Source organism: Phalacrocorax carbo, chromosome 25 (genome assembly GCF_963921805.1).
Source record: "Phalacrocorax carbo chromosome 25, bPhaCar2.1, whole genome shotgun sequence".
NCBI lineage: Eukaryota > Metazoa > Chordata > Aves > Suliformes > Phalacrocoracidae > Phalacrocorax > Phalacrocorax carbo.
Genome location: NC_087537.1, coordinates 7,222,848 through 7,249,436, shown reverse-complemented (window position 1 = coordinate 7,249,436; position 26,589 = coordinate 7,222,848). Strand labels below are relative to the sequence as shown.

At 55.0% G+C, this 26,589-nt stretch overlaps 2 long non-coding RNA genes and 1 gene segment (V, D, J or C); all 3 read right to left on the bottom strand.

Annotated features, from left to right (window-relative positions):
* Positions 1–1,621: 1,621 nt before the first annotated feature.
* On the bottom strand, positions 1,622–4,353 carry LOC135317195 (immunoglobulin heavy variable 3-48-like). The segment is given in 2 exon segments: positions 1,622–3,756; positions 4,183–4,353. Coding segments are annotated over 2 exon segments (399 nt in total).
* A 10,250-nt stretch (positions 4,354–14,603) lies between these two features.
* Positions 14,604–16,498, bottom strand: LOC135317198 (uncharacterized). The gene is made up of 2 exons (XR_010376273.1): positions 16,087–16,498; positions 14,604–14,703 (listed from the first exon to the last, which is right to left on the bottom strand). It is a non-coding gene; the product is annotated as an uncharacterized LOC135317198 (long non-coding RNA).
* A 2,937-nt stretch (positions 16,499–19,435) lies between these two features.
* LOC135317200 (uncharacterized) lies at positions 19,436–22,428 on the bottom strand. 2 transcript variants are annotated; one of them, XR_010376275.1, is made up of 3 exons: positions 22,209–22,428; positions 21,374–21,479; positions 19,436–19,761 (listed from the first exon to the last, which is right to left on the bottom strand). It is a non-coding gene; the product is annotated as an uncharacterized LOC135317200 (long non-coding RNA). The 2 variants fall into 2 exon arrangements; XR_010376276.1 differs by lacking the exon at positions 19,436–19,761 and adding an exon at positions 19,791–20,398.
* Positions 22,429–26,589: the final 4,161 nt, after the last annotated feature.

Genomic DNA, 26,589 nt, shown 5'->3' with positions numbered 1-26,589 from the left:
CCTGCAAGTGCACAGGGGGGACAAGGTCCTCTCACAGAAAAGTGGGGCTCGGGCCCTATGCTGACACCCTCGGCCTGCTCTTTGCAAGATGGGTCACAGTGCCCCATGAGCAGGGTGCCAGCCCAAGTGCAAAGCATTAGGCCCCGACATGTGGGAGTCGCAGGCAGGTGCCCTGCCTGTCCCCACACTGCAGAGGAGCCAGGCTGGACGGGGGGGCCTAGCTGAGAGCTAGAAGAGGAGGAGGGCTGTTGCAACCATGCTCCAGGCGGGTACATGGGGAGGTAGAGCTGGGGGAGAGGTCAGGCTGCAAGAGGTCAGCACAGCTCCACAGAGCCATGCAGAGCACAGGGGCATGCTCAGTTCCTGGGTGAGGGCATCACCCCTTCCCGTCACTTACCTATGATGGGCAATAACCCCCCACACAGGACAGCCCACATGGCCAGGCCCGCTCTGTCTCACCCCTCTCCAGCTCCTCTCTGCCTGCAGTACAGCTCAGCCCACATCTTCTGTGTCTGTGCCTCTGTCCCTGCAGTCAGTCCTAGTCCCTCCTACTCACTCCCTCGCTCTATGACCACACTGAAGGTAGAGGCGGGGCTGTAGGAGCACCCTGTAGAGCCACCACCATCCTTCGTCTGAGGAAGGACAGGGGAGTGCTGCTGAGAATTTGGAGTCAACCCTGGGGCTGGTACATTGTCTTCCCACTGGACCCCTGTCCCTTGGCACTGCTGTGGTGCTGCTTCTCCTGGGTGGGACCCCCCTGAGCCCAGCTCCACTTCTACAGGACATCCCTAGCCAAATGTGCTCCTCACACTTGCTCCCTCCACTTGCTTCCTCATGCTGACCCTTGTCCATTGGCCTCTTCAAATCAAATCCCTCCCAGATCCCTCAAGCAGCAGAGGCAGCAAAGACAGGTGAGGTCTGGGGTGTCCTTCATGCTGAATCTCTGGGGTACATGTCTGGGCTTAAGGTCCCCCTCTCATCCAGCAAAACTCAAGTGCAGAGGACTCAGCAGGCAGCAGGCAGTAGGGGCTGCTCAGCAGAGCACGGACACTCCCTTCCCTGTGCTCATCCTCCACACTGGGATCCCAGAGCTCCCCCTAGCACCACAGGATGGGACACCTACTGAGGCCTGACACAATGTCACAATCTGACAGGTACCACCATTTTGAGGAGCATTGCCCACTCCACAGTGGCCCTCCACAGACTGTCTGAACCCTTCCCCTCCCCTCCCTTTTCATGGGAGAACCATCACGGCCCCCTGGGGAGAGGATCCAAGGTGGGTGTGGGAAGGGGAGCTGCAGAGGGTCGAGGAACCCATTGAAGCTGGAGGCCTGAGGTGGGAAGAAGCAGCCAGAGGATGCAGGGCCAGAGTGGCCTAAGGTGCCCTGGGTCACTTGGAGATGCCCGGCATGGTAGGACATGCTGGGTTCCCCACGGCCCTAAGCGCATGGAAGGCTGAAGCTCTGCTGCACGACACCCTCAATGTTCTCCTTGATAGGGTTCCTCATAAAAGCCTTTCCAGTTAGCAGGCATATCTGGGCTCTGCATGCATTCTCTGGGGGAATATATACATTCCAAAGGCAAAACAAGGGATTTTCTCCCTGCGTCATGATTTCCACATGCAAAATGAGGGTTTTTCCCTGTGGTACACACACAAATACAATGTGTAGAAATGAAACCATGCTGCTTCTGCATAATTCTCCTGAAGTGCCTTATGCAGAGCAACTACAAAATAACCTCCTATTGCTTCCTTAAAAGGTCTCACTCTACCCACCTTTTCCCATTAAAATACCTCCTCTGATAAGCATTGCACCATTGTGTCAACCACTGCCTGACTGCAGGAGCGGAGCCGATGGAGTCCCTGATCAAAAGGTCAGTGCGTGCTGGAGTCACATCAGTCCACTTCCCATCATTGGGCAGAGCGAGACGATCCAGGCAAGGCTGTCAGCGCAGCCCCATCTGGATCGCTAAAACTGTTATCCCAAAAAGCGGGTCCATGTGTCTAGTGTGCAAAATGCCAAAGTACACACAGCGCAGAGGTATTTTATTCAATTCACTTTGTGCAAAGATGGGTGCTAGGTGGTAACCCACAAAGCCAGCACCCTGCATAAGAAACTACAAGGTATCCATACAGTTAAGTGTGTCAGTAACAGCTAATATTCACACAAACACGCTGCCCCTCCAGATGATCACTGGTTAGCTTCTCTCTCACTTCATCTTAAAGGTACAGCTCCCTTTAAATTTACTCCCTGAGCATGCATGGTAAGGGGCTTATTTGAGTGGGGGTTTTTCTGGCCTATGGGCGTGATTTTTAGTATTATCATGAAGATAGTTCACCTAAAGGACACCTAGTTTCAGTTCTTACCAACATCCCAGTTAGGTGCTCGTCTTGACTATAGACTTTATCACCCAGCTTTCAGTGTCTTCTGAGGCAGGATGTTCCCTTTTATCAGTCTCTCAGGTCTTCTTCAGGGATATGGTCGTAAAACAAATCCTTCCCTATCTCTCAACTCCCTTCTCTGGCCGCCCAGTTCTGATTTGCCAAGCTCACATGGTTCATTGTTACTGCTTAGTGGAAAATTCCATTTACTTTCTGATATCATCATGAGCGCAATAAAAGCTGGGTAAAGAAGGCGGCAGTGGGGAGGCATTCACATTTACGGCATTTCTCCTCCCAGGTAACTGTTATGTGTGATGAAGCCCTGCTTTCCTGGAAGGGGCTAAACGCCTGCCTGCCGATGGGAAGTAGGAAATTAATTCCTTGTTTTGCTTGGCCTGCGCACGCAGCTTCGCTTTACCTATTAAACTGTCTTTATCGCAACTCTTGGGTTTTCTTGCTGTTGTCCTTGTGATTCTCTCCCCCATGGTGCTGAGGGCCTAGTGGGTGAATGGTGCTTACCATGCTCACACATGCTCACAAGCTCCTGCTCCCGTTATACTCTCAGAGTCGGGAGAGAACAACAGAGTTGCTCTGTTTCCCAATGAGCTCCCAAATGCTCCTCTGTACTTTCCTCATTTCCCCTGCTCGCTCCTCAGGGACTAAAACTCTGTGGGCTGGACTGAGTCGACCTCAGCCATGACCAAAACCAGAGCAGGGCTATTTATACAGCTCACCAGTTGGGCCAGGACTGGCCATCACCACTACTGGGAAACAATGGAAACACCGAAATGTGCTTCCAAAGCCAAAGCAGATTTCAAGTGAAAGGAGTGCGGACTGGCATCAGGCAGGGGAAGCAGGCAAGCAGAAGGGGTAGAGCTTTGTGAACAGAACCTGGTAAAATCTCCTTTTCAGAAAGAAACATTTGAAAGCTCTGTGCTGTAACTACATGACTCTCTGAGAGCACATCTTAACGCCTATGGGGCTCCGCTGCCTTCCAGTTTCGAGGCCCAGAGCAACCCTGGTGGGGGGTTTGTGTTAAAGCTCTGCTGGATTTCCTGTCTCCGTGCGAACGGCACAGAAGTAGCAGGCAGAGTCCCGGGGGTTCAGAGCATCCAGGGACAGAGATGACTCGGACCGGGAATTGTCCCGGGACGCCGTGGCTCGACCTTGTATTGATGTCCCATATTTCTTTGTAGTACCCGAGGGTTTGCTGATGTAGGACACCCACTCGAGACTGCCACCGGGAGCCTGACGGTACCACAGCACTTCATAGCTCCCGAAGTCGAATCCGGACCCGCGGCAGGAGAGGCGCACGGAGCCCCCGGGCGCTCGCAGCCCTCCGCCGGACTCCAGCAGCCTCACCTGCGCCCACACCCCTGCGGACGGAGAGCGCGGGCAGCCGGGCAGGGCGCGCCCACCGCCCCAGGACCTTCACCCGCCGCCCCGGCGCCCCCCGCCCCGCCACAGCCACGGCCGCAGCCGCCCCCCGCGGGGCTCCCGGCAACCCCCCCCCCCCCCCGCGCCCGGGGCGCTGCCCCGCCTGCCCCCCTCGGGGCTGAGCCGCGCCTGCCCCCGACACTCGGGCCCGACCCGCTGCCCGAAAGCCTCCCGCAGCCTCTGCCTGTGCCGCCCGCGCCGCCCGCTCGCCGCTTCCCCGCTAAGGAAGGCGAGCGCCAGGCGACAGCGCGCCCGGCGCGGGAGCGGCCGCAGCCCCGGGGCCCCGGGCCGGGCAGGGCCGCCCGCGGGCAGCCGCAGCCCCGGGCCCGGCCCCGGCCTCGCCGCCCTCCCCGCCCGCCTCTCACCTGCCGGCCCCGCGGCCAGCCACAAGGCCAGGAGCCACGGCCCCAGCCCGGGCGCCATCGTGCCCTGCCGCGCCGGGGCCGGCCGGCGCCGACGGGCCCGGCGGGAGCCGGAGAGGAGCCGAGCGGAGCCGCGCCGGTGCCCGCTCCTGCCCGCCCCGCCGCCTCGGCCCCTCGCCGCCCCCAACAGACACGGCCCGGCCCGGCCCGGCCCCCGGTGCCGCGGCCCCTTCGGCGAGGAGAAGGGGGGCGCGGGGCGGGACGCGGGGCAGGGCCGCGGGCAGAGGAGGAGCGCGGCGCCCCGGCAGGCGGGGGCTCCTGGCCCTCGGCTCGCAGCGCGGCTCCGGCGCTGTCCCGGCTCGTCGCCCTGCCGAGCGCTGCCCAAGGGGGGTCGGCGCCTCCGCCAGGCGCAGCCGGGACCGGCCCCGGCCCCAGCGCCAGGGACGGGCTGTCGGCCCGCAGCCACCCCTCGCAGGACCCTGCCCGTGCCCCGCACCCCCAGCCCGCCCTGGCCTCACTCCCATCCCCTGCCCGTTGGTCCACCAAGATACGTGGTGGAGAAACAACTCCCACGCCTTACCCCTTGCCCCACACTCCTCCTTCCCGTATCGCAGAGCTCCCTCTTCCCCACCACCACCGCACCCTTGCAAGTCCCTGGTCATCCCTCCCGTTTCTGGCAGTCTCTTTCCCAGAATGAACACTGGACATGCAGCCTGTCCCCAAGCGTGCTGACCAGTGCCATGAAGTCCAGCTGGAGGCCAGTATCCAGCAACGTACCCCGGGGGTCAGCACTGGGCCCAGTCCTCCTTAACATCTTCAGCGTCACCTGGAGGATGGAATAAAGAGCACCCACAGCAAATTTCTTGATGAAACAAAACTGTGAGGCCTGGGCTGCTACACCAGAGGCCTGGGCTGCCATCCAGAGGGCCCTCCGCAGGCTGGAGAAATGGGCTGAAACGGGCTGACAGGAACTTCACACAGCTCAGTGAGGTGTACCTGTTGGGGCTGCAGTAGTTAGTTCTCTTCATAGTACCTCACATGGTGCTACGGTTTGAATTTGTGAGCAAAACAGTGTTGATGACAGCGGAATGTTTTAGCTATTGCTGAAACAATTTTTAGCTATTGCCCAAAAACATTGCTTGATGCTCACACAGTGTCAAGGCCGTCTCTGATTTTCATACTGCCCTGAACAGCGGGTAAACCTGGGACGCACAAGATGCTGACAGGAGACATAGCCAAGACAGCTGATCCAAACAAGCAAAGGAGTTTTCCATACCATATGACATGGGGCTCACCAACAAAACCTCAGGGACGTGTTCTGAAAGGGGAACATACGGAGTTGTGGCATTTGTGTTTCCAGGTCACAGTTTGCGTGAGGGAGGCCTGCTTCCCTGGAAATGGCTGAACACCCGCCTGCAGATGGGAAGCAGGGAATGAATTCCTTCTTTTGCTTGGCTTGTGCACGCAGCTTTTTCGTCACCTCTTAAACTGCCTTGATCTCAGCCCATGAGTTTTCTCTCTTTTACACTTCCAGTTCTCTCGCCCATCCTGCTGAGGGGGCAGGGAGCGAGAGGCCGTGTGGTGCTTTAGCTGCCTGTTGGAGTTAACCCACAAGAGAACAGAAAGGAACTAGTACCTGGGAGGAACAAGCCCATGTAGCAGTACGTGCTGGGGGCCATCCACCTGGAGACGCCCTAAGGTCCTAAGGCTCCTTCTGGACACCAAGTTGAAGATGAGCCAGCAATGTGACCTTGCAGCTGTATGGGGTTTAGGTGGCAAGGGCCTGGAAGCAGGGTGGGCTGCACGGGTGGCCTCTGTGAGAGGAGGCCAGGTCTGCCCCTGCGTTTGACACAGGTGATCCCAGCCAGCTCCAAAAAGGACCCACAGCTGGCCAAAGCTGAGCCAATGAGCCAAGCTGGTGGCACTTCTGTGAGAGTGTATTTACGACAGAGCTAAAAAAAAATGCTGCAGAGTGTCTGTTCGGAAAGAAAAGTAAGAAAAATTGTGAGGAAAAAACCCCTGAAGACGCCAAGTCAGTGAAGGAGGGGCAGGAGGTGCTACAGGTGTCACAGCAGAGATTCCCCTGCAGCCCCTGGAAGAGACCATGGTGGAACAGGTATTTCCCTGCCACCTGTGCAGCATCCTACGCCAGAACACGTGAGTAAGCCCTGACTGGAACTGGTCCCTGAGGAGAATCCACGCAGCAGCAGCTCTTTCCTCAAGGACTGAAGACCTTGATAAGGAACCACCCCAGAGCCATTTTGTGAAGGGTTGCAGACCGTGGGAGGCAGGAAGTAAGAGCTGGGACAAAGCGTTGTGAACTGATCCTAAACCCCATTCCCCATCACCCACGAGCCACTCAGGGAGAGGAGGTGGAGGAATCGGGAATGAAGGTATGAAGTTAGGCATGGGAGGAAGGAGAGGGGCATGCGGGGGAAGGTGGGTATTGTTTTTGTGTCTCACAACCCTACTCATTTAACTGCCAATAAATTAAAACTGCAGAGTACAGGAAAGGCCGGGAACTCCTGTGGTGCACAGTGATGGCCCCTCACTGCCTGGGAACGGCCCTGAGCCCCCCACCCTAGGTACTCCCCTGCCACCCAGCTCCAACACCCTGGGCTGGGCCCCAGCAGGCTTGTGTTAAAGCTCCCCTGGATTTCCTGTCCCTGTGCCACCAGCACAGAAGTAGCGGGCAGAGTCCCAGGGGCACAAGGCACACAGGGACAGAGAGGACTCAGAACTGGATTTATCCCAGGACACCATGGCTTGCCCTTCCACTGCTGCACCATACTTCTTCAGAACACCCAAGGGTTGGCTGAATAAGGACACCCACTCAAGTGCCCTCTCTTCTGGCTCTCCCACACCCCCTGGGTCCTGCCTTTCAGAGACCTCATCACACTGGGCTGTACTGCCTGACACTTTTTCCTCTGCACGTCCAGCAGGCAGGGGCAGAGCAGGGTGTCCACAGGCAGAGTGAGGGCACAGGACCAAAATGTTCTTTGTGGTCCTCCTCTGCCCTGGCAGGCCCTTGCAGAAGAGCAGGGCACTTCCTTCCACATATCATTACGCACCATCTCACTGTGCTTAAGGAAGAAGGAAAGCAACAGAACTTGGCACCTCTGTCCCTCCAACCCTTGCTAGGGGGATCCCTGTGTCATGGCCAGGTCCTTGAGCAAAAGCAATCCCACGTATGAGTTTGCCTTTGCCTGTGGCAGGAATAACCCAGACTGTTTCCCCCAGCATATTTTTTATGTGCACTACAGGGACTCCATCCCCTTCCACAGTACGTAAGGGTTCTGACTGGGCAGCTCCAGCTCAATTGGCATGTCCCTAGGCAGAGAGAGTGTGTCATGGTTTTAGCTGGGATAGAGTTACTTTTCTTCACTGCAGCTGGCATAGTGCTGTGCTTTGGACTTGGTATGATAACAATGCTGATAACACGCCAATGCTTTGGCTGTTGCTGGGTAGCGCTTGTACTAGTCAAGGACTCTTCCAGCTTCCCGTGCTCTGCTGGGGGCACAAGAAGCCAGGAGGGCAGGGGGCACAGCTGAGAGAGAAGAATCAAACTGGCCAAAGGGACATTCTAGCTCATGTAACGTCATGTCCAGTATGTTACCTGGGAGGGGCTGGCCGTGGGAGGGAAGCAGGAATCGCAGCTTGGGACGGGCAGCATCAATCGGCAGGTGGTGAGCGGTTGTATCATTTGTGTTTCTGTTTTTTTCCCTTTTTCTTTTTATTACATTATAATTAGTCTTATTACTATAATTATCATCGTTATTATAATTTGTATATTATAATTATCACAGAATCAGAGAATCCCAGGTGGGAAGGGACCTCAGCGATCATCTAGTCCAACCTTTCTGGGAAGAGCACAGTTTATACAAGACGGCCCAGCACCCTGTCCAGATGACTCTTGAAGGTGTCCAACGTGGCCGAGCCAACCCCTTCCCTGAGGAGATTATTCCAATGGTGACTGTCCTCACTGTGAAAAATTTTCCTCTGGTGTCCAATCGGAATCTCCCCAAGAGCAACTTGTGTCCATCCCCCCTTGTCCTCTCCATGGGACTCCTTGTAAAAAGGGAGTCTCCATCTTCTCTGTAACTACCCCTGAAGTACTGGTACATGGGGATGAGATCCCCTCTGAGCCTCCTTTTCTCAAGGCTCAACAAACCCAGCTCTCCCAGCCTATCCTCATACGGCAGCTTCCCAGTCCTCAGATCATCTTGGTGGCCCTTCTCTGGACCCCTTCCAGCCTGGCCACATCCTTTTTGTTGAGTGGGGACCAGAACTGTACACGGTGCTCCAGGTGTGGTCTGACAAGCACTGAGTAGAGTAGGATAATGATTTCTTTATCTCTGCTGGTGATGCCCTTTTTGATGTAACCCAGCATCCTGTTGGCCTTCTTGGCCGCAGCAGCCACTGTTTGCTCATAACGGGGCCAGAAGCCTGGATTTAGAGGGACAGGAAGCCAAACAACTGGGATCCCTTACTAGGGAAGCGGGCATTGGCAAAGCAATTGGAAAAGGGAAACAAGCCCTCAGCCTCTGGAGGTGACTCCTCTTTGGTGTGAGAGAAAGATACCCTTCAAGGAAGATATTGGATTTCACCTAGGAAAATGGATGACCGTGGAGAAAGGTATCCAGTGCCCGAGGGAACTAGCCGTGCTTGAGGTGATTTATAGTGATCTAGACTATCAACAGTCATCCAAAGATCCAGATGAAGCTAAGGTCACACGACCATGTGGCAGAAGTTTGTACGGAGTGCGCCGTTGACGCATGGAAACTGATTTGCAATAATAGCCTGGAAAGGTGTCGAGGCACAAACAGTGGCGGTGTTGATCGATGAACTCCAGAATAATGAAGCAAATCTCTCTTCCTCCCTTGTCTCAGCTGTTGAGAAACTATCCCAAGAGGTCCAGCACCTCGAAGTTATGTCCTACTCCCTACCTGTACAGACCAGTATCTCAGCCATTAGGAGTAAGCATCCCTCTGCTCAAGAGCGAGGACACACACAACGGGGCACCCTATGGTTCTACCTGCATGACTACAGAAAGGACATGAAGAAGTGGGATGGAAAACCTACGTCGACCCTAGAGGCACAGGTATGTGAGGTGCAAGGAAAACAATCATTTAGGGGAATTCCTCCAGGGATGCCGCTGCTCCAGTTTCCAGTGAGCAATTCCCCAGACAGAGGAGCAAAAGTGCTGATATTATTTCTGATCTTAATTAGAGACACTTGTGATTCGTATTTACAAGAAGTTAGTGACAAATACTTTGATCAGGACTAGAGGGGCCCTGCCTCCAGCCGGGTGGAGGAAAGGGACAACCAGGCTTGCTGGACTGTGTGGATCCGATGGCCTGGCACATCCGACCCACAGGAGTATAAAGCTTTAGTGGACACTGGCGCACAGTGCACCTTAACGCCATCCAACTCTATAGGGGCAGAGCCCATCAGCATTGCTGGAGTGACAGGGGGATCCCAAGAGCTAACTGTATTGGAGGCCAAAGTGAGGCTAACCAGGAACGAGTGGCAGAAGCACCCCATTGTGACTGGCCCAGAGGCTCCGTGCATCCTTGGCATAGACTGCCTCAGGAGAGGGTATTTCAAGGACCCAAAAGGGTACAGGTGGGCTTTTGGTGTAGCTGCCTTGGAGACGGAGGAAACTAAACAGCTGTCTACCTTGCCTGGCCTCTCAAAGGACCCTTCTGTGGTGGGGCTGCTGAAGGTCAAAGAACAACATGTGCCGACTGCCACCACAACAGTGCACCGACGGCAATATCGCACCAACCGAGACACTCTGATTCCCATCCACGAGATCATTCTTCGACTGGAGAGCCAAGGAGTCATCAGTAAGACCCACTCACCCATTAATAGCCCCATAGGACCAGTGCAGAAGTCTAATGGAGAGTGGAGGCTAACAGTAGACTATCGTGGCCTGAACGAAGTCACGCCGCCACAGAGTGCTGCTGTGCCAGACATGCTAGAACTTCAGTACAAACTGGAGTCCAAGACAGCCAAGTGGTGTGTCACAACTGATATCACTAATGCATTCTTCTCAACCCCTCTGGCAGCAGAGTGCAGGCCACAGTTTGCTTTCACTTGGAGGGGTGTCCAGTACACCTGGAATCGACTGCCCCAGGGGTGGAAACACAGCCCTACCATTTGCCATGGACCGATCCAGGCTGCACTGGAACAGGGACAAAACTCCAGAACACCTTCCCTACATTGATGACATCATCGTGTGGGGCAACACAGCGGAAGAAGTTTTTGAGGAAAGGAAGAAAATATTCCAAGTCATTCTGAAAGCTGGTTTTGCCATAAAACAAAGTAAGGTGAAGGGACCCGCACAGGAGATCCAGTTCTTAGCAATAAAATGGCAGAATGGATGTCGTCATATTCCAATGGATGTGATGAACAAAATAGCAGCCATGTCTCCACCAACTAGCAAGGAGGAAACACAAGCTTTCTTGGGCGTTGTGGGTTTTTGGAGAATGCATATTCCACATTACACTCTGATCGTAAGCCCTCTCTATCAAGTGACCCGGAATAAGAATGATTTCAAATGGGGCCCTGCGCAACAGGCCTTTGAACAGATTAAACTAGAGAGAGTTGATGCAGTAGCTCTCGGGCCAGTCTGGGCAGGACAAGATGTAAAAAATGTGCTCTCCACCGCAGCCGGGGAGAATGGCCCTACCTGGAGCCTCTGGCAGAAAGCACACGGGGAGACCCGGGGTCGACCCCTAGGGTTTTGGAGTCGGGGATACAGAGGGTCCGAAGCCCGCTATTCTCCAACTGAAAAAGAGATATTGGCAGCATATGAAGGGGTTCGAGCTGCTTCAGAAGTGGTTGGCACTGAGGCACAGCTGCTCCTGGCACCCCGACTGCCAGTGCTGGGCTGGATGTTCAAAGGAAACGTCCCCTCCACACACCATGCAACTGATGCTACGTGGAGTAAATGGGTTGCACTGATCACCCAGCGGGCTCGAGTAGGAAACCCCAGTCGCCCAGGAGTCTTGGAAGTGATTATGGACTGGCCAGAAGGCAAAGACTTTGGAATATCACCAGAGGAGGGGGTGACGCGTGCTGAAGAAGCCCCACCGTATAACCAACTGCCAGAAGATGAGAAGCAATACGCCCTGCTCACTGATGGGTCCTGTCGCCTTGTGGGAAAGCACCGGAGATGGAAGGCTGCTGTATGGAGTCCTACACGACAAGTCGCAGAACCTGCTGAAGGAGAAGGTGAATGGAGCCAGTTTGCAGAGGTCAAGGCCATCCAGCTGGCCTTAGACATCGCTGAACGGGAGAAGTGGCCAGTGCTCGATCTCTCTACTGACTCCTGGATGGTGGCAAATGCCCTGTGGGGCTGGCTGCAGCAGTGGAAGCAGAACTGGCAGCGCAGAGGCAAACCCATCTGGGCTGCCGCACTGGGGCAAGATATTGCTGCCCGGGTAGAGAACCTGGTTGTAAAGGTACGGCATGTGGATGCTCACGTCCCCAAGAGTCGGGCCACTGAAGAACATCGAAACAAACAGCAGGTGGATCAGGCTGCCAAGATTGAAGTGGCTGAGGTGGGTCTGGACTGGCAGCAAAAGGGTGAACTATTTCTAGCTCGGTGGGCCCATGACACCTCAGGCCATCAAGGGAGAGATGCAACATACAGGTGGGCTCGTGATCGAGGGGTGGACTTGACCATGGACGCTATTGCACAGGTTATCCATGAATGTGACACGTGCGCTGCAATCAAGCAAGCGAAGCGGGTAAAGCCTCTGCGGTGTGGGGGACGATGGCTGAAATACAAATATGGGGAGGCCTGGCAAATTGACTGTATCACACCACCACAAACCCGCCAAGGCAAGCCTTTCCTGTGTCTGGAAAAACAAGTCCTGTGGCGACATGGCACCCCAGAGAGAACTGAGTCAGACAATGGGACTCATTTCCGAAACACCCTCATAGACACCTGGGCCAAAGAGCACGGCATTGAGTGGGTGTATCACACCCCCTGTCACGCACCAGCCTCTGGGGAAATCAAAAGATACAACGGACTATTAAAGAATACACTGAGAGCAATGGGGGGGTGGGAACATTTAAACACTGGGATACACATTTAGCAAAAGCCACCTGGTTCGTCAACACGAGGGGATCTGCCAGGCGAGCTGGCCCTGCCCAGTCAGAAATCCTACGTACTGTGGAAGGGGATGGAGTCCCTGTAGTGCACGTAAAAAATATATGTTGGGGAAAACAGTCTGGGTTCGTCCTGCCTCAGGCAAAGGCAGGGGCTTTGCATTGTGGGACTGCATTTGCTTGAGGACTTGGGTGCTCTTGGTGGGTGATGCGGGAGGATGGAGGAGTCCGGTGTGTGCCTCAAGGGGCTTTGATTTTGCATGAAAACAGCCAATGAACCTAACGGTGTGCTGTTAACTGCTATATAATATTGTACGGCATCACTGCTGTGGTTGCTATATGCCATATCAATGGTATCACGGTGGGAATCTCCCAATTAATAATAACAACAAATGAACTTTCAATTGAGCCAAGCAAAGTGCAGCAGTGAGAGAACAAGAACTACCAGTGCAGCGGTGATGGAACAAGGACTGACTTCAGCATGCAACAATCCAACACCACACACAGCACCTCTCTGAAAGACTGTTACAACAGATGAGACCCGAAGTCATGGACTAAATGAACTCAGTGGACATTTCACAGGCATTTTACAGAGGTGGTCCATAGACCAGGGGAATGATCAATGGAAATCTGTATATTCTATTAAAGGATGAGAAGGTGGGCAAGGATTATTGAAATTGTATTGAATAGTATGGGACCTGAGCATGATGTAAATGCTATGGAATAAGGGGTGCATACTGTCATGGTTTTAGCTGGGATAGAGTTAACTTCCTTCACTCTAGCTGGCATAGTGCTGTGCTTTGAACTTAGCATGGAAAAAAAACGTTGAGATAACACACAGATGTTTGGGCTGTTGCTGGGTAGTGCTTGTACTAGTCAAGGACATGTCCAGCCTCCCATGCTCTGCTGGGGGCACAGGCAGCCGGGAGGGGAGGGGGCACAGCTGAGAGAGCGGATTCAAACTGACCAAAGGGATAGTCCATACCATGTAACGTCATGCCCAGTATGTTAACTGGGAGGGGCTGGCCGGGGGAGGGAGGCAGCAATCGTGGCTCAGGGACGGGCAGTGTCAGTCGGCAGGTGGTGAGTGATTGTATCGTTTGTGTTTCTGTGGTTTTATTTTCCTTTTTTCTTTCCCTTCCTTTTCCATTTTATTATATTAACATTATTGACATTATTATCATCATCATCATAATTATTATTTTATTGTAATTATTAAACTGTGCTTATCTCAACCCACAAGTGCTTTTGCTCGTCGATTCTTTTTCCCATCCCACAGGGGTGGGGTGGGGTGGGGAGTGAGCGAGTGGCTGTGTGGTGTTCAGTTGCCAGCTGAAGCTGAACCACGACACCATCACAGCCCGGTATCTCCAGGATTTGGAAAATACCAGCCACATCTGTAGGCCAAGCCCCGTTGGGCAAAGTCTTGGCACCAAAACAACAGCAATACTGGGTGTCCAAGGGACTCATAAGCCTCCACGGACACACAGTACAGGTGGGCATTGCCCTGCAGCTGACATTGCCCTGCAGCCTTTGGAGGCACGCATTAATTATTCCGTGGGTAGGCCCCTGTACGTCTACCCATACCATCGCACTAGACATTCAAGTCTGTCAGGAATGGGCTGTGGAAATCTGGGTGTCCTTGCGTAAGCTGACGCGGAAGAGACAAGCGTATCCTGAGCCTCTGTTGTCCTGCCTACATCAGCAGGCTCTGGGGTAGACTGAACAACATGAGGTGTCAAAATCCAAACCTGTTCAGGATTTCCATGTTCAAACTTTGGTTCTTCAATGCTCCCTGTCCTGCTTCTTAAACAAACCTCTTTCTCTGTTGCTTTCTGTCTGTGGGAGAGACTGAGAAGAATGGAAGAAGGTTAACAATATCTTCATGGGTTTTAACGTGTGCTTGTGGGAGACTCTGCAGCTGCTGCTGCAGCACCTCTGTGCCTGTTTCTAGGAAAAGCCAACCTAGACTAGTCCTGAGAAGCCTTCCTGCAGCCAACCACAAAAGACCTGGCTGGGTTTAAACCCCCTCCTTCAAGTTCTGGCCTGGCCCTGCCTGTGTTTCAAGCACTGTGCCCTTTTCCAGCTCTCTGGTGCTGCAGAAATAGGTAGCCGTGTCTGCAGCTGATGGAGAGACAACTTCCAGTGACAGCTGGTTCCTCAACGGGTCTGCAGAGGTGCGGACTTGCGCCTGGAAGGATGAAGCAATATGCTGGACTCTTGTGAAAGGATACTGCAACGCTATATGCTGCAGGTCTCTGCCAGGAGTCTGTCGGATCCAGTCCCAAGCGTAGCTGCTGTCGCTGATGGGTGCACCAGAGATGTGGCAGGTAAGCGTGACAGACTCGGAGACATCCCACACAGTGGGGCCGGAGGCCTCTGTCTGCACCTGAGAAAGGGCACCTGCAACCCCAGAAGACAAGGATGAACAGGCAGGAACAGCTCAAGCAATCGTATTATCTACTCAGCCACTTCTCCGGGAATCTGCTTGTCATCTCCATGCTCCAGCAGCTGCAAACACACAGGCTCACAAGCTCTTGCTCCCGTTATACTCTCAGAGTCGGGAGAGACCAACAGACTTCCCCTTTTTTGCAGGGAGCTCCCAAATGGCCCTCAGTACTTTCCCCGTTTCCCCTGCTCGCTCCTCAGGGAGTAAAACTCGAGGGCTGGACTGAGTTGACCTCAGCCATGACCAAAACCAGAGCAGGGCTATTTATACACCTCACCAGTTGGGCCAGGACTGGTACCAGCCCTACCAGGAAACAATGGAATCAGCAAAACTTGTTTCCAAAGCCAAAGCAGTTTTGAAGTCAGAAGAATGAGGACTGACATTACAAAGGGAAGAAGCAAGCAAAAGGGGTAGAACTTTGGGGATAGAACCATGTAAAATCTCCTTGTCAGTAAAAAACACTTGAAACCTGTGTGCTATAACTACATGAGCTTTGAGCGCAGCACTGAAATCCTGTGGGACGTGCCTCCCTTCCAGCTCTGAGCCCAGAGCGGGACCCCAACAGAAGGTTTGTGTTAAAGCTCTGCTGGATTTCCTGTCTCCGTGCGAACGGCACAGAAGTAGCGGGCAGAGTCCCGGGGGTTCAGGGCACGCAGGGACAGAGATGACTCGGACTGGGAATTGTCCCGGGACGCCGTGGCTCGACCCTTCACGGCTGCCCCGTAATTTGTAGTACCCGAAGGCCAGCAGACCGACACCCACTCGAGACTGCCACCGGGAGCCTGACGGTACCACCGCACTGCATAGCTCCCGAAGTCGAATCCGGACCCGCGGCAGGAGAGGCGCACGGAGCCCCCGGGCGCTCGCAGCCCTCCGCCGGACTCCAGCAGCCTCACCTGCGCCCACACCCCTGCGGACGGAGAGCGCGGGCAGCCGGGCAGGGCGCGCCCACCGCCCCAGGACCTTCACCCGCCGCCCCGGCGCCCCCCGCCCCGCCACAGCCACGGCCGCAGCCGCCCCCCGCGGGGCTCCCGGCAACCCCCCCCCCCCCCCCGCGCCCGGGGCGCTGCCCCGCCTGCCCCCCTCGGGGCTGAGCCGCGCCTGCCCCCGACACTCGGGCCCGACCCGCTGCCCGAAAGCCTCCCGCAGCCTCTGCCTGTGCCGCCCGCGCCGCCCGCTCGCCGCTTCCCCGCTAAGGAAGGCGAGCGCCAGGCGACAGCGCGCCCGGCGCGGGAGCGGCCGCAGCCCCGGGGCCCCGGGCCGGGCAGGGCCGCCCGCGGGCAGCCGCAGCCCCGGGCCCGGCCCCGGCCTCGCCGCCCTCCCCGCCCGCCTCTCACCTGCCGGCCCCGCGGCCAGCCACAAGGCCAGGAGCCACGGCCCCAGCCCGGGCGCCATCGTGCCCTGCCGCGCCGGGGCCGGCCGGCGCCGACGGGCCCGGCGGGAGCCGGAGAGGAGCCGAGCGGAGCCGCGCCGGTGCCCGCTCCTGCCCGCCCCGCCGCCTCGGCCCCTCGCCGCCCCCAACAGACACGGCCCGGCCCGGCCCGGCCCCCGGTGCCGCGGCCCCTTCGGCGAGGAGAAGGGGGGCGCGGGGCGGGACGCGGGGCAGGGCCGCGGGCAGAGGAGGAGCGCGGCGCCCCGGCAGGCGGGGGCTCCTGGCCCTCGGCTCGCAGCGCGGCTCCGGCGCTGTCCCGGCTCGTCGCCCTGCCGAGCGCTGCCCCTGCCCTCCAGAGCCTGGAAAAGTTGGCTACCGGGAACCCCGTGCGGTTCAACAAGGGGAACGGCAAAGCCCGGAACCGGGGGAGGAGCTCCAGCTGCACCTTGGCCTTCCTCACCCCATCCCCACTCAACCTGGCAGCGTCCCTGTGCTGCTCCCAGGAGACCTGTCCCTGCTGCCACTGCCCGTGCAGTTCCTTCTTGCCCTCTAGTATGACCAGCACGTACTGACTCAGCCATGGCGGTCCCTTGCCTTCCTTTCCTGATGTCTTACAAATGGGCACAGAGGTCTCCTACACTCTGTGGAAAGGGCCCTTAAAGATTTGCCAGCTCTGTTCCGCTCCCTTGTCCCTGCGGGCAGTTTCCCTGGGTGTCGCGTTGACCAACTCCTTGAACAGCTGGAATTTGGCTTGCCTAAAAGTCAGGGTCCTGACTTTACTCTTTGCCTGTCCCATATCCCTCAGGGCTGCAAACTCCACCAGCGTATGATCACCGCAGCCAAAGCTGCCACCGGTGTTGACATCAGAGGGAGGCTTCAAAGAAGATGGGGCCAGGCCCTTTTCAGCGCTGCTCAGACACAGGTCAAGAGGCAATGCGCACAAAGGGAAACACAGGAGGCTCCTTCTGAACATTAGGTAACACTTTTTCACTGCCAGGGTGACCGAGCACAGGCGCAGGTTGCCCAGAGAGGTTGCTGGGCCTCCATGCTTGGAGGTATTCACAAGCTGTCTGGGCATGGTCCTGAGCAACTGGACCATGGTGGCCCTGCTTGAGCAGGGGGCTTGGACCAGATGGCCTCCTGAGGGGCCTTCCAAATTCATCCTTCCTGTGATTCTCTGAAAGACTCGCAGGCACATTCACATCTTGGCAGGCGATATGTGCCTGGGCAAAGGGGGAAACTGAAACTCAGGCTTTGCTACGTAAAGTCAGCTCTTTGCCGTGCAAGGAGGGAGGCAAGGATGCTTAGGACAGAATTACCAAGGGAATTTATTCTTTTACGTTTTAGCTCTGCGCATAGCCGTGCCCTTGACTGATACAGAGAAAAGCAGTGACTATTGCTCGCATAAGTGGAACGTACTTGTCCTACGCTGGGTCAGTACATGCTTCTTCCCGTGCAGGCGGTACAGACCTAGGGTCAGTGGGGTGTGAATCTTCATTCTTCTAAACCCATGTCCCGTGCAGGTGTGGAGCTTTAGCCTGGATTATGGTCCGTTGCAGTTCTGGCCATGGTTACATGCCTGGTTTCATTGAAGGGTAAATCTGCTATTGTTTTGCTGTCGGTATGGGGTGTTCTGAGTTGGGAAGAGCTGGCTAAGGTTGGGTCATCAGGTCACACCGACCCTGAGGTAAAAGCCGAGAGCCTCAGCTAGTGTTCATTCCTCTAAGCAAGGGCGACTGCAGTTGGCTCCTTGCCTTTCACAGCTACTGCCCTGATGACTTCCAGGAACAGCTTTCTATAGGACTGTTGAGGAAAACTCCCTTTCCTCTTTTGGCTACAAGGTTCAAAGCTGGAAGGCAAGAGAGAAACATGCAAGTGATAGAGAAGTAATTTAGGTGGGTAAAAAAGTAGCACGCAGAAGAGTCAGGAGAGCTATTCAGCCATTGTTCCGTTTTCTGCATTGCTGGCATCTGCTGTATTTACGGTCTCCTGTTAGGTCTTAGGATGTGTTGTTCTTCTGTAAAGTTGCAGATGCAGCTAGAGACATGTGTGATGAGGTCTACAACCACGTACACAAACCCAGAGCCTGGCTTTGGAAGGATGGGGAATTACATGCATCCCCATTTGACTGGTTGACTGGATGCTTCCTGGAGCCTGAGAGGCCAACTGCTGGCCACAGCCTGTTGCTGGAGGCTGTTCCTGGACAGAACGGAGGGGAGGGGAAGGAATTCAATCACATCCAAAGGCCACTGCTGGAGGACTGCAGGGGGTATACAGTGGCATGTTGGCAGCGCATGGGTTCAGGAAGAAAGTTGAGAGATCTTCCCCCCAGTCGGAAACCAAAGGATGCAAGAGTACTCCCAAAGCATTTCCAGCCCCCAAAGCTGTGGCTTAACAGCTCTGGCCGGCCATCAGGCCTGATGCTGTCCTTTCAGGCTCCCCAGAAAGGGCATAACAAAAGGGGAGCACAAGAGGAGCCAGTTTTGCTCCTAGGATGCTGGAAGAATTGAGGCTGTAATGGACCTCTGCAAAAGGTCTAATTTAACCCTCCTGCATGAAGCAGAGTCAACCGGTGCTGAGGAGGTGCACCGGGTGTGGCAGGGATGGAGTTTCTCCGTAGCAGCCTGTATGTGCAGCTGTGATGTTTTGTGTCCAAAACCATGTTGATAACACACCAGTGTTTTAGCTGTTGCTGAACAGTGCTTACACGGCGTCAGGCACTTCTCTGTTTCTCATGTTGCCCCACCAGCTGTACAGCTGACCACAACGGGCCAAAGGGATATCCCATAGCACATGAAGTCACGCAAAGCGATAAATGTGGTGGAAAGAAGGTGGAAAGGGGGATATTTGGAGTTAATGCATTTGTCTTTCCGAAAAAAACATTATGCGTGATGGAGGCCTGCTTTCCTGGAAATGCCTAAACATCTGCCTGCCAATGGGAAGTAGGGAATGAATTCATTATTTTGCTTGGTTTGTGTGTGCAGCTTTTGCTTTACTTATTTCTTTTCATCTCAACACACAGGTCATGTCACTTTTACCCTTCCGATTCTCTGCCCCGTCCCTCTACGGGTGACTAAGCGAGCAGCTGGGTGGGGTTTAGCTGCCTACCAGGGTTAGGGATGGTAGGCTGCCTACAATGTTCTCCAGTTCAGGTAGGAATATCTCCAAGAATGAACACTACTCAGCCTCAGGTATTTACACACATGGACAAACCCCCTCCACCACCACCATCCCCCACCCCACCACCATTTTCTCTTCCGCACTAAACAAGCCCAATTCACTCAGGATCTCCTCGTACGTCAGATGATCCCTCCCTCATCTTCATGGACCTTTATTGCATTTGCTCTGGTACCTCCATGTCTTCCCTGTGCTGGGGGTGCAGAACTGGACGCAGCAGTCCACAGCCTCACCAGTCCTGAGCGCAAGAGCAGGCCATCCTTACAAGCAAAGAGTCAAGAAAAAATGCCGGAGGCCTGCATGGCTAAACAAAGCTAGGGAAAATGCAGGCCCACTGCTGAACAGATGGGGACATGGTGACACAGGACATGGAAAAGGGCTGAGGTACTGAATGCCTTATTTGCCTCCGTACCAGCAGGACCATCCTTCAGGAATGCCAGGCCCCAGAGTCCAGGGAGAAAGCCTGGAACAAAGAAGAATACCCTTGCACAGAGCATTCATCTTAATGTTGGATGCTTTCAATTTGGTTAAGCACAATTTCCACTTCACAAACCCATGCTGGCTGACAGGGACAGTGAAAGACGTAGGGGAAGTGCTCCAGGTGCTGGAGCAGAGAATTTCCTGCTGCCTGTGGCGAACACCATGGTAACAGAGGTTGTCCGCCTGCAGCCCATGGAGGCCCACCATGGAGCAGATATCCACCCTGCAGCCCGTAGGGTGAGCCCACACCAGAGCAGGTGGATGTGCCTGAAGGAAGCTGTGACCCTGTGGAGAGATCACACTGGAGCAGGCTTCTGGCAAAACCCACGGTCCTGTGGAGAGGAGCCCACGCTGGAGCAGGTTTTCTGGCAGGACCTGTGCCCCACAGAGGACCCACACTGGAACAGTCTTTTCCTGAAGGAATTCACCCCGTGGGAATGACCCAGGCTGGAGGAGTTTGTGAAGAACTGCAGAGCACGGGAAGGACCCACGTTGGAGAAGTTCATGAAGAGCTGTGTTCCATGGCTGAGAGCACACGATGGAGCAGGGGAAGTGCATGAGAGGGCAGGAGCAGCAGAGACAACAGCTGATGAACTGACTTCAACCCCTTTCCTTGTTCTCTGCATTGCTCAGAGGGAGGAGGTAGATAAGTCAGGAGTGAAGCTGAGCCCAGCAGAATGCAAGGGGTGTCGGGAAGGTGGTCTTAGATTTGTTCTTATTTCCCATTCTCCTGCTCTCCTCCAATTTTAAGAAATTTAATTAATTTCTCCAAGTCAACTGAGTTTTGCCTGTGACAGTAATTGCTGCCTCATCTCCCTGTCCTTATCATGAGCCATGAGCCTTTCATTGTCTATTTCATCCCGTCCAGTTGAGGAGGGACTGACAGAGTGGCTTGGTGGGCACCAGGTGGCCAGCCAAGGTCAACCCACCACACCTTGTCTACTGCTTCTTCTTGATCGGCTGATCTGTAGCAGCCACCCACCACAAGGCCACCCACGCTGATCTGCCCTCTGTCTTTCCTAAACAGCCTGGCTCCATCCACTACAGTACTCCTGTAAGCTACCGCGCTGCACCTCCGTGATCCCAGAGCTCTACAGCCAAGCCGCGGAGGGGAGACTGGGCCGTGTTGGAGAGGAGCCCAGGCAACGTCCACTACACTAGACTTCACCGTGCAGCCTCTGGAGTTCCCAGAATAGATGCTCCTGCATCACAACTGGTCTCAGCCCTTCAGCCACGCTTCCCTTCACCACCTCGTACTACAAGCACGCCACAGGTCTGTTTCCTGCACCTGCCATTGCGTGACACCAACCTGTGGTTAGCAGCTGCTAGAAGAAATGCTGAGAAGTGGGTATTCTCTGTCAGTTGGTTTTTGGTCGACTCTGCTGCAGAGCTGCTCCAGCGTGAGCCTAGCAGCACAGTAATACACTGCTTCATCCTCTGGCTTTGCTGCCCGGATCTGCAGTGTGAACCTGTTCTGGGAGCTCTGCAATGATCCAGTGAAGCGATCCTGGAAACCTTCTCCATAGGAACCATCCTCATTGTAGATCCAGTCCAGACTGCCACGTGAACCCTTTCGGTACCACAACATGTAGTACCTGCTCATGCTGCCGCCACTCATGCTGCACTGGAAGGTGACTCCATCTCCCCCTTGCACGGCCAGTTCCCTCTCGTGTTGCTCCAAGGCCACCTGGCCAGTGACTGCTGCAGTGAGTGAAAACTAGCCATGATTACCCCAAGAATGAGCCAAGGTCAGAGTAATACTAGTGGGGGCATTGCGATGGCACTGGACCAGCAGGAGGACTAAATCCTTCTCTTTGAACCCAGCAGACAAAGATGGGTAGAGGCATAGAGCTGGTACCAGGAGCTGGGGAGGTGGGAGACGCCACATTTCCCTCCCTCCTTCTCCCTGTCAGACAGGGAACTGTTTCTGGTTTTCCCTTTTGAAGCAGGAAGGTTTTGCTCCTGGGGGACAAATCCCTTTGGCTTTGCCCAGCTGGATGGTGAGGAACCCAACCTCCTATTCCTCAAACAGCCCTGCAAGTGCACAGGGGGGACAAGGTCCTCTCACAGAAAAGTGGGGCTCGGGCCCTATGCTGACACCCTCGGCCTGCTCTTTGCAAGATGGGTCACAGTGCCCCATGAGCAGGGTGCCAGCCCAAGTGCAAAGCATTAGGCCCCGACATGTGGGAGTCGCAGGCAGGTGCCCTGCCTGTCCCCACACTGCAGAGGAGCCAGGCTGGACGGGGGGGCCTAGCTGAGAGCTAGAAGAGGAGGAGGGCTGTTGCAACCATGCTCCAGGCGGGTACATGGGGAGGTAGAGCTGGGGGAGAGGTCAGGCTGCAAGAGGTCAGCACAGCTCCACAGAGCCATGCAGAGCACAGGGGCATGCTCAGTTCCTGGGTGAGGGCATCACCCCTTCCTGTCACTTACCTATGATGGGCAATAACCCCCCCCACAGGACAGCCCACATGGCCAGGCCCGCTCTGTCTCACCCCTCTCCAGCTCCTCTCTGCCTGCAGTACAGCTCAGCCCACATCTTCTGTGTCTGTGCCTCTGTCCCTGCAGTCAGTCCTAGTCCCTCCTACTCACTCCCTCGCTCTATGACCACACTGAAGGTAGAGGCGGGGCTGTAGGACCACACGAAGTTGAAGCTGTTGGCGCTGTCTTGGGTGTCTCTCACCCTGCAGGGTGCAATAACAGATGCTTGCTTGGCAGGAAATCCTCTGGTGGGCAAAATGTGACATGTGCTTCTAGGGTCTCCCCCATCCTTCCTCTGAGGAAGGACAGGGGAGTGCTGCTGAGACTTTGAAGCCAGCCCTAGGAGTGGCACGAGGTCTTCCCACTGGACCCCTGTCCCTTGGCACTGCTGTGGTGCTGCTTCTCCTGGGTGGGACCCCCCTGAGCCCAGCTCCACTTGCACAGGACACCCCTAGCCAAATGTGCTCCTCACACCTGCTCCCTCCACTTGCTTCCTCAGGCAGTAGGGGCTGCTCAGCAGAGCACGGACACTCCCTTCCCTGTGCTCATCCTCCACACTGGGATCCCAGAGCTCCCCCTAGCACCACAGGATGGGACACCTACTGAGGCCTGACACAATGTCACAATCTGACAGGTACCACCATTTTGAGGAGCATTGCCCACTCCACAGTGGCCCTCCACAGACTGTCTGAACCCTTCCCCTCCCCTCCCTTTTCATGGGAGAACCATCACGGCCCCCTGGGGAGGGGATCCAAGGTGGGTGTGGGAAGGGGAGCTGCAGAGGGTGGAGGAACCCATTGAAGCTGGAGGCCTGAGGTGGGAAGAAGCAGCCGGAGGATGCAGAGCCAGGGTGGCCTAAGGTGCCCTGGGTCACTTGGAGATGCCCAGCATGGTAGGACATGCTGGGTTCCCCACGGCCCTAAGCGCATGGAAGGCTGAATCTCTGCTGCATGACACCCTCAATGTTCTCCTTGATGGGGTTCCTCATAAAAACCGATGCTGGCCCTCAGTGTACACGCAGGAGCACATATGCACATGGAGCCAACATAGTGAAAACATACTGACAACATAGTGAAAAGAATATTCAACATGTGGATGATGAGGCAGGAATGGCTCAAACTCTTGCTTCATCTACTCCACCACTTCCCTGTGCTTCTGCTTGTCATCTCCATGATCCAGCGGCTGCAAACACACATGCCCTTAAGCTCTTGTTACCATTAGAGTCTCAGAGCTCCCTCTCTTTCCCACTGAGCTCCCAAATGGCCCTCTGTACTTTCCCCATTTCCTCTGCTCACTCCTCAGGGAGTAAAACTTTGAGCTGGAATGAGTCGACCTGAGCCATGACCAAACCCAGAGCAGGGCTTTTTGCACCCCTCACCAGCTGGACCAGGACTGGGTACCAGCCTTACTGTAGAAGCCTGGAAACAGCAAACTTGTTTCCAACACCAAAGCAGATTTGAAATAGCAGGGTAAATGGGTTTGATGGGTAGACTTTTCAGGGGATAAGGAATTGGTTGGATGGTCGCATCCGGAGGGTAGTGGTCAATGGCTCAATCTCCAGATGTAGCCCAGTGATGAGTGGTGTCCCTCAGCGGTCCATCCTGGGGCCCGTACAGTTGAATATCTTCATCAATGACATAGACAGTGGGATCATGTCCACCCTCAGCAAGTTTGCGGATGACACCAAGCTGAGCGGTGCAGTTGACACGCCAGAAGGTTGGGATGTCATCCAAAGAGACCTGGACAAGCTGGAGAGGTGGGCCTGTGAGAACCTCATGAGGTTCAACAAGGCCAAGGTCCTGCACCTGGGTGGGGCAAACCCCGGTATCAGTAGAGGCTAGGGGACAGTTAGTGGGGGAATCTGGGGCACAGGTTACATTTTCCTCCTTCCTTCCAGTTGAGGGCAGCGATGTTGGAAGAATCAGGCAGACCCAATCTATTAAGCCATGGATTTGAGGCTGGTGTTCTTTTCCTGAAAAGCGCGTTCATTTGCCTAATGTGCAAAATGCCAAAGTACACACAGAGCAGAGGTATTTTATTCAATATATTTTTGTGCAAAGATGGGTGCTACGTGGCAACACGCAAAGCTAGCACACCACACGAAGAAACTACAAGGTATTTATACAGTTAAATGTATCAGTAACAGCTAATATTCACAACCACCCACCCCTGTCTCCGTGTCAATGGCACAGAAGCGGCCAGTGCCAGGGACAGGCTGTCGGCCCACAGCAAGCCCTCGCAGGACCCTGCCCGTGCCCCGCACCCCCAGCCCGCCCTGGCCTCACTCCCATCCCCTGCCCGCGGGGACAAGACACACGGATGCGGGTGCTGCACATGAGGAGGGGCAGGGGCAGTTGAGGCTGTTTGTCCTCGAGAAGGGAAGGCTCATTGCACATCTCAATATATGGAAACATGTGAAGAGAGAGTGTAAAGATGTGGCCAGGCTCTTTTCAGTGGTGCTCAGCTACAGCTCAAGAGGCAGTGCACACAGAATGAAACACAGGATTCTCCTTCTGAACATCAGGAAGCATACTTTCAATGTGATGTTGACTGAGGACCGGCGCAGGTTGCCCAGAGGTTTTGTGGAGTCTCCATGCTTTGAGATATTCAAAAAACTGTCCAGACATGGTCTTGGGCAACGGGCTCTAGGTGGCCCTCCTTAAGCAGGCGGGATGGACCAGATGACCCCCAGAGGTGCTTTCCAACTTCAACCTTCCTGTGATTCTGTGAAAGACTCACAGGCACCTCCATTACTTTGCAGATGTTATGTGCAAGGGTGTGGAAATGACCCCACTCCTACTCTTTGCCCCTACTCCTCCTCTCGGCACTGCAGAGCTGTTCGTCTCTTGCTCTGCCCCAAACCGCTCCCTCCCATCCCTTGCAATTTGTTGTCTGTTTCCTACAGGGCTGCAAGACTGTCCTGCTGGGGACCAGTGCCACCAGGCTCTCTGTTCCTCCATTCCATGCAGAAGTAACACCAGAAATGGAGAGTGGGAGATGCTAGGGCTGCAGGGATAGGCTCAAGTTCTCAGGAGCTGGGTCTCCCCATCCCTCTTACCCTGGATGGTAAAAACCCCACAGACATGGGAGTCCACATAGCCCAACTGCTGCCTCTCACCTTCTTCCCATGGCTTTGACCACGGTTCCCCTGTCTGTGCCCCTGTCACGCTGCCTGGCCCACCATAACCCCACACTATGCTCCAGGCACAGCCCCATTACACCCTTGGCGCTGGTCTGGCCTGTGACAACTCTGAACCTAAATGCCAATGGGTAGTAAAAAGCAAGTAGCTGACACGGTCCCCCTTGGGTGTCCTTTCTGTCACTCCCACCAGAACACAAGAAGCTGTCCCTCCAATCAAGTGTGGCAATGCCCAGTGTACCGCAGTTATGGTTGGCCTGGTGGGAAAAGGTCTTGTGGGCAACAGGATCCATGTGGCTGCAGGAAGATCCCCAGCCCTTCCTCGGGAGCCTGAGCTGCCTGCACCTAACGGGATGCTGTGAGTAGCAGGCTACATGAATCTAGCAGAAGATGAACCTGTAAGCACAAAGCAGAGTCACTATGTGCCCTGCTCGTCTCCACTGCACAGACCTCCTTGGTTGGATCTGAAACATGCCAGAAAGCCAACGGAGCAGTTTACCTACAGCCGCACTCTGACTGGCTTGTGGCAACAGCCCAAGTGGAAAAAATGGAAGTGGGAAACATCGTTGCCAAAGCCCAACCAATTTGGGTATCTCCAGTGGTCCTAACCAGAAGACTCTTTTCCAGGGGTAAGTTGGCCTGAGTGCGCACAGGTGTACAATGGGCTACACATAACTAAGGAGCTTCTGCAACGTGCTGTGCTGCACATTCCCCTGTCGGAGGATGAACTCAGATGCCAAATCACAGGGGAAGAGCCTGGATCTGCCACGCATGTGGCATCAGCCGTGATGCATGTTCTTATCTTCACTACAACTCCAGCTGCTGAGTAACTGTTATGTTGCTGCACTAGCTAGCTAATCAAGCTGTGGTTACTGTTTCACCTCTCGCTCTGCCTGGAAGGATAGCTTCAAAGTGGACATGGAAGAGTTATGAGATGCTTCCCTGTCTGCTCAGGACACAGATACCTGACTGACGTACAGTAGGAGTAGGTCTTTCTAGACCCTGGTAAAACTTGGACACAGATAGGCCTGTGGAGGAGTCCATGTAGCCCCCCGAGTCAGAGTATTTGCATGCCAGCTGTAGTGCCTGACCATGCTATGGCTGCTCTGTTCACATGGAAGTCCTGAAAAGGAAATTAATATCAGCTCTCTTGGAACTGCAGTGTAGATGCCCTTACTTCCTCATATACTCCAA